This window comes from Cryptomeria japonica, chromosome 7, assembly GCF_030272615.1.
Source record: "Cryptomeria japonica chromosome 7, Sugi_1.0, whole genome shotgun sequence".
NCBI lineage: Eukaryota > Viridiplantae > Streptophyta > Pinopsida > Cupressales > Cupressaceae > Cryptomeria > Cryptomeria japonica.
Genome location: NC_081411.1, coordinates 131,294,076 through 131,306,526, shown reverse-complemented (window position 1 = coordinate 131,306,526; position 12,451 = coordinate 131,294,076). Strand labels below are relative to the sequence as shown.

The 12,451-nt window shown below is 34.3% G+C and overlaps 2 protein-coding genes across 2 annotated transcripts; both read left to right on the top strand.

Moving 5' to 3' along the window:
• Nucleotides 1-4,678: 4,678 nt before the first annotated feature.
• On the top strand, nt 4,679-5,284 carry LOC131856511 (uncharacterized). The gene has a single exon (XM_059208325.1). The coding sequence runs from the start codon at nt 4,679-4,681 to the stop codon at nt 5,282-5,284; it is 606 nt and encodes a 201-aa protein (XP_059064308.1).
• Nucleotides 5,285-10,508: 5,224 nt separating this feature from the next.
• Nucleotides 10,509-11,114, top strand: LOC131856510 (uncharacterized). The gene has a single exon (XM_059208324.1). The coding sequence runs from the start codon at nt 10,509-10,511 to the stop codon at nt 11,112-11,114; it is 606 nt and encodes a 201-aa protein (XP_059064307.1).
• Nucleotides 11,115-12,451: the final 1,337 nt, after the last annotated feature.

Sequence of the window (12,451 nt, the reverse complement as noted above, 5' to 3'; positions counted from 1 at the left end):
ATACAAATATCCATAAACAAAAAATTGATTTTGAATAAATTTGACGTGTAGATGATAGGTAAATGCATGCATGTTTTAGTTTCTCTATAAGTATTATTCTATTACTCTGAATAAAATATAATCATTGCCACTTGTCTCTAAGTATATGAAACTGTTACATCTTTAATGAAAGTGAAAGAGTGCAGCATTACTCAACTCCATGTCCTTCTTGAAAGACAAATATGTGATATCTCTCAGCATTATTTTACATATATATTTTTAAAAATATAGGTATTCTAGTTATAATAGTAGCAATTGTTATTTTAGATGGTTTTTTATTAATATTATTAATGTTGACAGGTATTTTATAGTGAAGTGTGTTAACAAACGTTCTTATTTTTTGTCTTAATATTATTAGTACTGAAAATTTTACAATGATAGAAAGTGGTGAAGTCTTTAATAAAAATTGTATTTTTTTGTTATAAATTTTACTCTCATTTACAATGTCAAAATATTCATGCCTAATAGTAAACATAATATTTCTGGAATAAGCAATACATACAATCTATATTGTAAATAAAATAATTCTAAAATACAATAAAATAACTTTTAAATAAATAAAATAGGTTCAAATTGATATTAAGGATGATAATGGTAGGTTCCTTTCAATGGTGGTGCTCCCCTTGGAATGTCAGACGAACCACCTTGTTGAAGCTATTGCTCTCTACAATGGTTTAAGCACTGCCAAACATCTCAATTGCAAGATGGTGTAATTAGAAGGAGACTCGAGCAACACTATACAATACCTTAAGGGCATTCAATAACTTTCTTTTTCACAATTATTCTCTACCTTTAAAATATGTATACATTTAGCGCACATACACTCATCCACACACACCTCAATTACAAAGTTATTACACTTATTTATACATGACATCAACCTTGGAGAAATCATCAAGGTCGGCCCAACACTTACCACCTAATTACAAAAATACAACCATACTCAATACAATATTACATGTGGACCAAGCAATGTCATTCAAGACATAGCACAAACCCAAATCTTTCCCTTGAACATGTTATACCTCCAAGAATTACACCTCAAATATCTACAACATGCTACAAGCATCCGGTCGACCAAGAACATGAAGAGCACCAATGTATCAAATAAAAACATGAATTACGAGCTCAATGATCAATGTGGACCACCAAAACAAAAGGCACATGATCTAGAGACATCCACAAGAATCATGAATTACCATAGCAACATCTGCACCATCACATATTACTAGAATCATCAGCAGCGTCATACTGAACCTCAATAACACTAACTGCAATGATTATCAACCTTGAAAAATCACTTGCGGGCCTCCACACCATGAACCACTTGAATTGAGGATACACACCAACATCCTAAACATACTCCAAATCCGTAGAACAAGATATTACGATGTGGAGCAATGCAAATCAAAATACTGGCACTCTATCACCATTGAGCAACTGAAAAACCATCCACAACACAAATACCCACAACTCAATCAAATCTCCATGAGGACCTCTAAAACTTGAACTAAATCAACTACAGAAAACCCTATACAAACCCTTTAATCTGAAAACTTTGATCTTCATTATACTTAACTATGTTGAACAAACTAACTCACTTAATTTCACTGCATCACTGTCTCAGACAAAGAAATGTGTTGACATCAAAGGCAACACATCTCTCAAATGTCTCTCAAGAACATATTTGCAACATTCTTCCAACAATATCCCCTTTGGCATTGATGGCAACATATGATGTTAAAATATGACACAATCAATGGCAAAAAATAAACAGCTCCCCCTTAGACCTTGCACATAACTCTCCTACTTTTTTTTTAATCTCATTGAATATTTTTTCACATGACTCTCTCCCCCTTTGACATCAATGGAAAAGGCACGTATTTTATAGATCAAACCACAAAACTAACTACTCCCCTTGATTAGCAGCCACCAATCATCAATCTGGATCACAAGATATGACTGTGAAATGCACCGGACTAATGCATACCAATGCATCTTAATTTTGATTAGGAAGGGAAATCACCCCTAAATTCACTCTGAGATACTCAAAAGTATCCTTAGGCAAAGGCTTTATTAATCTGTCTACAATATGTTCCTTAGTAGACACATACTCCAATCTGACTTCCTTCTCATTTACCTTTTCTCTCAAAATGTGAAACTTGATGGATATATGTTTAGTATTTGAATGCAACACTGGATTCTTTGAAATGTCAATCACACTTGAATTGTCACAGAAGATAGCAGTAGGCTCATCATACACTACTCTGATATCCTTCAACATCTTCTTCATCCATATCACCTGAGTACAATTGTTTGTTGTAGCAATATACTCTACCTCTGTAGTAGATAGAGAAATAGATTATGGTTTTTGGTCAACCATGAAACCAATCTTCTTCCCAAGAAAAATGAACCACCACTAGTACTCTTCTTATCATCCACATGTCCTACCCAATTAGCATCAATAAAAGCACTCAAAGTAAAATCATCATCTTTAGGATACCATTGACCAAAATCAACTGTTCCTTTCAAATATCTAAAAAAAAATTTGACAACTACAACATGAGAATATGACAGAACTTTAGGGGAATCATCATCTTTAGTCAACTTACATCCGATCGCCATAAGAAATCTTCCAAACCAAACTTATTCAACAACACTTTTACATACTTGGACTGATATATAGAGATTCCTTTTTCTGACTATGTGATTTGCAAACCCAAAAATAATTTCATCTCTCAAATCATAGACATTTCAAATCCATTCTTCATTTCATTAGCAAAAATTTTGAATAAACTATCATTCCCTCCGAAGACAATATCATCATCAAAAACTTCAACAAGTAGAATGTTATCATGATCAATCTTGAAGTACAGATTACTATCAACAGTATCTTTGTTAACTCCTAGCTTCAGTAGATACTTATCTAATCTAGCATACCATTCTCTTTGGGCTTGCTTCAGTCCATACAAAGCTTTCTTCAACTGACAAACCATATCTCCTTGATCAGATAATTGAAATCCATCCAGTTTCTCAATGTACACCTCTTCTTCCAATTCACCATTGAGGAATGTTGACTTGACATCCATCTGATAGACTTTGAAATCCTTGTAAGAAACAAAGGCAAGAAACAATCTTACAACTTCAATTCTTGCCACAGGGGAAAAAGTTTCTTCAAAATCAATTCCTTCCATTTGTGAATATCCTTTACAAACAAGTCTTTCTTTGTTTCTAACAACTTCACCTTTCTCATTCAATTTGTTTTGAAAGACCCATTTGGTTCCAATTACATTTTTGTCCTTAGGTATGGGAACAATATCTCATGTATTATTATTTTCAATCTGCATCAATTCTTGTTCCATTGCTTTTACCCAATGTTCATCTCTACATGCTTCATTTACATCTTTAGGTTCAATCTTTGAAATCAAACAATACTCAACTTGATCTTCAACAATTCTTCTTCTCGTTTTAACACCTTTATTTTTATCTCTTATGGTCTGATTTTTAGAATGATTCAACCTTACATACCTGGGAGTCTTAGGATTTTCTTAAATTTCATACTCTTGTGTTCTTTTGTTGGCACTTGCACTAGTCCCTTCTCCTTGAGACGCTGTATTCTCCAAAATGATTTGGACTTGATTTTGAGTTTGAAGTTTCTTCCCATTGTTTGTATTGTCACTCTGGTCATCTGAACATATCAGCAATATTTTTATTGTCTCTCACTTTGTTCATCAACCCTGACATTTTCACTCTCAACTATCTTCCTCAGTCTCTTATTATAGCATCAGTAGGCCTTACTTTTGGTATAATAACCAAGAGATAATCCTTCATCACATCTAGCATCAAACTTTCCTAGATATTCATCCTTCTTGATATAACATTTACTTCCGAAAATTCTAAAATATTTAATGGTAGGAGCATGACCAAACCATAAATTATAAGGAGTCTTACTAATATCACCTTTGACATGCACTCAGTTAAGAGTGTAAACAACAGTACTCACAGCTTCTCTCCAATAGGCATGCAGAACATTTCCCTCCAACATCATTGTCCTAGAAGTTTCCCGAATGGTTTTGTTCTTACTTTCCACAACTCTATTTTGTTGAGGGGTTCTCAAAGCAAACGACTATCTTCTTATCCCATCATCTTCCCAAAATGTATTGAACTCACTAGAAGTGAATTCACCACCTCTATCGGATCTCAGACACTTTAGCTTCAAAGTTGTCTCTCTCTCAACCATAACCTTGAAAATCTTGAACTTGTCTATAGCTTCAAACTTCTCCCTCAAGAAAGTAACCCACATCATCCTAGAATAATCATCAATCAGCAACATGAAATATATATCTCCTTGCAAACTTCTGCCTACTTTTTTGGGTGGAGCAGAGGAGAGTCTAAAACTTCAAATGTGCGTTAATTTTAAGGGAAGGACATAGCAAGCTGTTTTAATCAGTAGTCTAGTTGCAGGTAAGTACACTGCAATTGTGGTCGGTTTTCATTGATCACTTTCGCAACCATACCGACCACATGCAAAAAGATGAGATATTCAACATCAGAGAAGTAGCAATAGTTCCCCATGCCTACAAAAACCAATCCCTGACACACATCTCATGACACCGCCCTGAAATTAATATCCACAACCATGGAGTCAATCCGCAACATTGTGTCCGCAAACCTGACGTTGCTTCACAATGGTTTGAAGCAGCTGCACGGCTACACGCCAGGAGCCTCGGAAACCCTGCAACTCACGCTACGCCCTTTCCGCGAGACTGACCTCGATGACTTCTTTGGATGGGCGGGAGACGATGCAGCCACCCGCTTTATGACTTGGGAAACATTTCCCAACATAGAAAACGCGAGGCAATTTCTGACGACTGTGATAATCCCTCACCCGTGGTTCAGGGCCATCTGCATTAATGATAAGGCCGTGGGTCATGTTCTGCTCAGACAGGGTACTGGAATTCATAGCTGTCGTGCCGAGTTGGGCTATGCTGTTAGCAGAAACTACTGGGGCATAGGCATTGCTACTGAAGCTGTCATGCGGGCTATACTGGCCGGGTTCTCTGATCTTCCTGGACTGAGACGCATAGAAGCCATGGTGCTGCCTGAGAATCTGCCTTCGCAGAAGGTGCTCGAAAAGGCTGGGTTTACTCGAGAGTGCCTGCTTCGACGCTATATTAAGATTCGTGAGAACGTCCGAGACTGTATTCTTTACAGTCATGTTTTACCTGTGGCTTCCTCTTCTTAATCAGATGAGATCGTACCCACATGGATATTAGCTGTGCTTTAGTCTTTGGATCTTAATTCGAAGACAGGATGGATATATTAGTAGTATAGTGAAATAAGATGAAGTATATGGTCTTCGTCGCAGTTGAAAGTACGACCTTGCGGGTATCTCCGTTTCACTGAAAGTATAAATGTATAACTATAAAAAATAATAATATTATTACTAGTATTTGAGGAGTGCAGTGTGGACTAGCATGCAACCTTTGTTTGTCTAACTTCTTATTAGTAATTTCTTCATATTAGGTTGATTGTAATATATCTATGGTTGAATTTTTTAGATATTTCATAAAACAAATTGAAAAAAATAAATTAATTTCTAATTCACACTTAATAAAATGTTCATAATTTTCAGTGTGAAGTCTAAACAAAATAACTTTCAATTATATGTTCATATTTTTAGTGTTAGTCAAATGTATATCATTGTTAGTATATTAAGATTGTATGTATGTATGTTTATCTTAATGCTTATGAGTTTTATTATATCTTATTTTTACATGAGCTTATACCTTCTTATCATGTTGTTTGTAGTGGGGGTAACCATCTTTATATTCTTCCGTGACCATATTTTATTTATTTGTGTGTCTAGCTTTGTCTATCAATATGATTGTCTATTTTAAATTATTACGCAACATTATTTGGTTATTAAGGGCCATTTTATCTTATTATTTTGGTAGTTATTCATTGTTATAATTCATGTCCATTATGTTCTTTATGTCTTTTTACACTATCTCACTCATGAAAAGGCAATCATTTTGACATGTTCTCAAGTAGGATCACATTTTACACTATCGCAGTCTGATGACCTAACCAAGTTCCTTGACACACCAACCTTCCCCACCTGTCAATTGCATGATCGTATCTAATATGTCATATATCAAGATATTTATTGCTGCAAGACTAATGTCATCTCACCTAATCAATATATTCTCCTATTATTAGATGCCAAAAATGGAAGTATATGTTAGCCCAATGTCCTATGTGCTTACATGATATTTTATGGTCATTAAGGGTTGCATCACCATTCTTTATTTGCCTATACTCGGAGAAAAGTTGTACACCTTTATGATCAGCCCCAACCCTTGCATTTACCATGCTTATTATTTGGCATGTTTTACTTGCTCATTAAACAATCCAATTATTTCAATTATTGTTATACCAATTTAAATGTTTGCATGCTTAGCTTGTATTTACATTTCTCATATCATTTTTCTCTCTCAATTAGTTCCTTGCACTTGATGGATGAAACCAATTGAAACGAGGCATGTTTTGTCACTAACACTCTAATTTTAAAGTTGTATATAGTTCCAACTACTTCTAGAGACTTATTACAATGAACAAATAGACCATTATCACATGCCACAACATGGCAATATTTGATATGTTGTGATTCCACAGTTGGCATGCCAAGTTGAAAATTAGTAACATTTCCTTATAAGTGGAATTTTTAACCCTACCCTCTCTCTCCTATTTCTTTCATGCTCAATTATAATAAAATATAATTTATATTTGTGATTATTATGACTTGTGTGATTTAAGATACCATAATATAATTTATCTATTTTGTAAGTTCTTGTAGAGTAGACATGTTGAAAGGACTTGCATGATAATACAGGTACATAGGTCCATTACTTCATGTGGATCTTGGTATCTTTTTATGTTTTCATATTTACTTTGCATGCACACTTAAGAGTGCTTACATACTTTGAGATACATGGTTATTCTTAAATTAGTGTAGGTTTTATGTGTGCTCTATGTTATTTATTTAATATATTCTCTATTTTCTTAACAATTCTAATAGTTAATTAGGATAGTAAATAGTGTTTTTGTTTACCAAACCTCATGCTTAATCATACTTAGATTCATTCTTTGTGTTAGGGGAAGGATCAATAATAGCTTCTGAGGGGTACAAAATTCACAATATTGCATGTTAAAAATGTCATTGACACAAGGGATATACTTTTATCTCTGTCAAACAAAACACATCTATCAAATAAAAAAACATGTTCAGGGTAAACGCAGTACAACCACAAAGGCCCTCATTTCATATAAATTGAAGTTGGCTAATAATGCAATAGAAAACAAGTATGTGGATAAAATGTTACAATATCAAGAAATAGAGATATTGTCGTCATGCCCTCTGATTCTTGTTCACATACTCACTACAAGAAATATCTGTATAAAATAAATCAAGCTATGATTTTTATACTTAAGCCAATTATCATCTCTTGTTTCCAATCAATTAAAATTTATACATATTAGGTTTATACTTGTGTCTTCCCTAGTTTTATCTATGATGATTTTTCCTTCTTGATTATGCCTTCTCTTCCAACTTCTTCCTCTTAGATTTTTAAAATTGTCCATCAAGATATGTCTTTAATCCATTACCTAAATTTTTGTTATATTGGTCAGTCTTTTACACTTTCTCTTTATAGTATGTCAATTGATTAGACCGCAATGCCCCATCGAATATTTTTAGTATTTTGGTTTTGGTAACCCTCGGGCCCTAAAATTTCTACCTGTTTTTATATGCTTATCCTAACATGCCAACACATGTTGTAGTATTTCCAATTGTCCATCTCATAACCATCACTTTCAAAATAGAATCTTTTCCACTCATGCTCAATGTTCAAATTTCAAGTTACATGTGTACATGACGGGTTACCTATTCTATTTATGGAGGATATTAAAAATGAATATTTCCATTTGGGATCATCATCTACACTTAGCGAAAATCCATTTAGAATCTATTTTGAGAATTTATTAACAAAATTATATTTAAAATCTATTTTTAGTACTTGTGTTCAAGCACATGTTGTTGGTATGAATTTCATGATACTATAGTGTCATTTAAATGTAATATAGTCATTATTGTAACAGGAAAGAGAGTAGGAATTACACCTTTACTTTTTATTCATTATAATATGAAATTGAGTGTTATATTTTCATCATTAATCAATGTGTGATGAAATTATTGATATATTAATAGTAATTTAAATCGAAGTTGTATAAAATATTATCATATAATAGGGCCCAATACTATTGATATTCAACAAATAAGAGTTTATGTGAAGTTAAGAACTATATTTGCATTATTATTTTGACCCAAGATATTACATCATACTACAAGAGAAAGGAGAAATTGGCATCAATCGTTCTGTAGGAATGTTCTTTTTTTGCATTAAATGATTCTTTATGCCATTGAAGGATTAAAGGATTTGAAAATTATCCTAAGGCATTGCATCTTGGCTAGTTTCCTTACTGAAATAATTATCTGAAAGGAGTTACATTCCAAACCATTTACATTAGATTGGCTCTAACTAAAATTGAGGGCTTTATTTTTGTTAACAATTTAGGAGTCCTTCGGAGGTACTCAATTCATTCCATAAATGTTCTAGTAATAGTTTGTAAAGTTTTCCTATTGCTTACCATATTATTTGATGATCCCCCCATTGTCAATAGTTAATTTCTATTCTCGGTTGAAACTTTAGAAATTGAAGCCCTTGTGACTTTTGAATATTCATATATGTGATTAGGAATCCAATCTCATCTAAACATTAAGCCTCTTGGCTAATTATTTAGAAGAAGTTCAAGCTCACCAATTTTGATTAACTATACATCCTTCATATTATAATGTTTTTTTCCTTCAATGCCATGCTCATAATTTGGGTTTCTAACCACCTCGTGTGTTGTTGAAATATTAGTAATCGAATGTTAACACTATTTTGAAGAATTATACTCCCTACCTTTTATATAAAGTCTTTGGGTGATATTTCTTAGCTATTGGAAATTTCAACTACTAGCATGATTTAAATTCTTATCCCCAAATTTTCTTCTATTGGCCTAATAGAATATAGCATGTCTAATTTTAGCTAAAACACTATCACTATCTATGGTGTTTGATTTATTAAAACTCACATTTAACTAAAATTACTTTTTCTAATCTAAGATGGCTCATCTCTAGTAGACTTGACATCTTTGAGTATCTTATTTGGACTTTCTTGCAAACTAAAAGTGAAAGTGCTTGAAAAATGATTCATAAATTTTTATCACCATTTCATCCTTTGCCTTTTCTCTTTTGAGAATCACTTTCCTTGGGGATATGAACCAAGCCTTCATATGTGGCTAACATATGAATAAATTTATAGTCTTCATTTTCATTTAACTCTAGAAATCCAAGAGAGTCCTAATTTTCAATGAAGAGATAATAAGAAAAGTCACATCCTCACTCTTGTTTTATTTCCAGATCTAAGCTCAGGATAAGGGGGTGACCTTGGAGTTTGAGAAACTATAAGAACTTCTTAACTACTGGAGAAGGAATCCATAATTTACTGTACTCAAATGAAATAGGTATTCACACAACAGCAACTACTGTTCACCCCCTATTGAGTGAAAAACCATTTGAAAACTTCCAAGTGGTCTTCTCCTACCTATAATGACATGGTTATCGATAACATCATTCTCTAACTCTTAAATAGAATTTATCAATACCTTTTACAATTTGAAAAATATAATTAGATGAATGCTTATCAGTCCTCTTTTAAACAATCCTTGAATTGATCCTTACAACACTCCACTATCTCCTCCTAATGTGAAGGCTTATGCATAATTCCACCATCTCCTCCTAATGTGAAAGCTTATGCATAATGTTTTGGTGAGTTGACATTTTAAACTACATAATTTATGTTAAGCTTTTGTAGCTGCTCTACACTAACTAAATTTTTTTGGGGTAAATTTTGAAATGTATTTGAAGTCTTCTTAAGCGTTGTAAGCTTCGCATCCATTGGTTAATTCAGGTAACCGAACAAACTGTACCTACAATCTTGAATAAATAATCAAACTATCAATACCAACCATCTAAGCATCGATCTAATAAGAACGTACAGAACTTTTCTTTTAAGTAATCTAGTTGAGGGTTCACACACTGCAAATGTGGTCGGTTGTACAAAAGCATTGATCACTTAGTGGGTTCTACAAATTCAGACATCACTTAATGTGGTGGGTTCTCCAAATTCACAGGTCACTTAGATGTGGTCGGTTCTACGAATTCACAGACCACTTTAACAGCCACGCCGACCACATGCAAAAATATGAGATATCCAACGTCCAGGAAGTCGTCCACCACGCCTATAGAAACCAAGCCCCAACAATCACATCTTCACACCTCTCTGAAAACATTGTCCACGAGCATGGCGTCAATTCACAACATTGTCCGTGCAAAGTTGAACTTGCTTCCCAATGGCTTGAAGCAGCTTCACGGCTACACTCCAGGAGCCTCGAAAACACAGCCACTCACGCTACGCCCTTTCCGCGAGGATGACCTCGATGACTTCTATGGATGGGCAGGAGACGATGCAGTCACCTGCTTTATGACATGGGAAACCTTTCCCAACATAGAAAGCGCGAGGCAATTTCTGATGACAGTTATAATCCCTCACCCCTGGTTCAGGGCCATCTGCATTAATGACAATGCCGTGGGTCACGTTCTGGTCAAACAAGGCGCTCGAATTCATAGCTGCCGTGCTCAGCTGGGCTACGCTGTGAGCAGAAACTACTGGGGCGTGGGCATTGCTACTGAAGCTGTCATGCGGGGTGTTCAGGCCGGGTTTTCCGAGCTTCCAGGACTGAGACGCATTGAAGCCATGGTGCTACCTGAGAATCTGCCTTCGCAGAAGGTGGTCGAAAAGGCTGGGTTTACTAGAGAGTGCCTGCTTCGACGCTATATCAAGATTCGTGAGAACGTCCGAGACTGTATTCTTTACAGTTATGTTTTACCTGCTGCTTCCTCTTCTTAATCAGGTGAGAACTTGCCCACATGGATATTCTAGCAGTGCTGTAGTCTTCATTCAAAGACAGAATGGATATATTATTAGTATGTACTGGAATAAGATGAAGTTTACGATCTTCATCACAGTTCTACCTTGTGGGTATCTCCATTCCACCCGAAGTGTAAGCATAAGTATTTGACTAAATTAGTATTATTATTATTATTATTAGTATTTGTGGAGTGCACTGTAGACTAGCAGGGAAGTTCTTTTATAGTTATAATAGTAGTAATTGTTGTTTTAAATGTTTTTAAATATTATTATTTTGAGATGAGTAATTATAGTGATAGTATAGGGTGGAGTGTAATGATGGGAGTATGTTAATTGTTAATCAAAGAATATAAAAATTAAATATTAAATAGCTGACAAAGTAATATATAATATAAATATAAATACTAATAATTAAAAGATGTATATATATAACACAAATCAATGGATAAATTTTCAAAAAACGAGTGTTAAAAAATAGTTACTAGCTAAGATTGAAAGAATGAAGGTGTCATGAAGAAAAAATAAATCAAAAATCAAAAATCAAAAATCGAAGCATTAAAATCACAAATCATTTTCACAAAAGAATAAAGATATTATAGAAAAAATAAATAATAAATAATAAAAAAATCAAAAATCACAAGTCTCTACATGGAAAAATAATAGTCATAATCACAATGTCATTTACTCTTGCGGCTATGAATTTTGCTCTGCCCACAACTAAAGGACGCCAATGTTCGTTGTCTCCTCTCCATAATGTTAGCATCTAGTTTATTGGGTGATTGTGTTGGCTATCAATGATTCAATGGTTATTTCTCTAGTGGTAGCCTTTCATTCTTAGAACTGTTGAAATCGAGAACTAGGGCACACAACACCCCTTGTTGGCCCACAATTGGCAACACGACCCTCACTTGACTAAACAATATAGGTAGGCTCTACAAAATGAGATAGGATTTGTTCAAAGACTAGGAAAGGTCACCATGTTGGGAAAGGTTTTTCTCTAGGATGGTTTGGGTAGCGATTTCACAAATAATTTGTTTGCTTGAGCCATCCAGGACTTTAGATTTTGGGAAGAAAGGTCATTCAAACTGGAACAAGGATGAGAGTTTAGCTATAGCTAAGGAACACAAAGAGTTTTCCCCATTTTTTCTGCAATATTTTGGGCACAATCTAGAGATTTGTGTTACTAGCCCAATCCATGATTGAGAGGATTTCCTTCATGATCATCCACTTATTTGAATATTTGTTCAAATCCGACCCAAGTTGTGTGATCTTCATGATCAAGGATCAATACCCACTAGAAAGATGGCTTGGAGGAT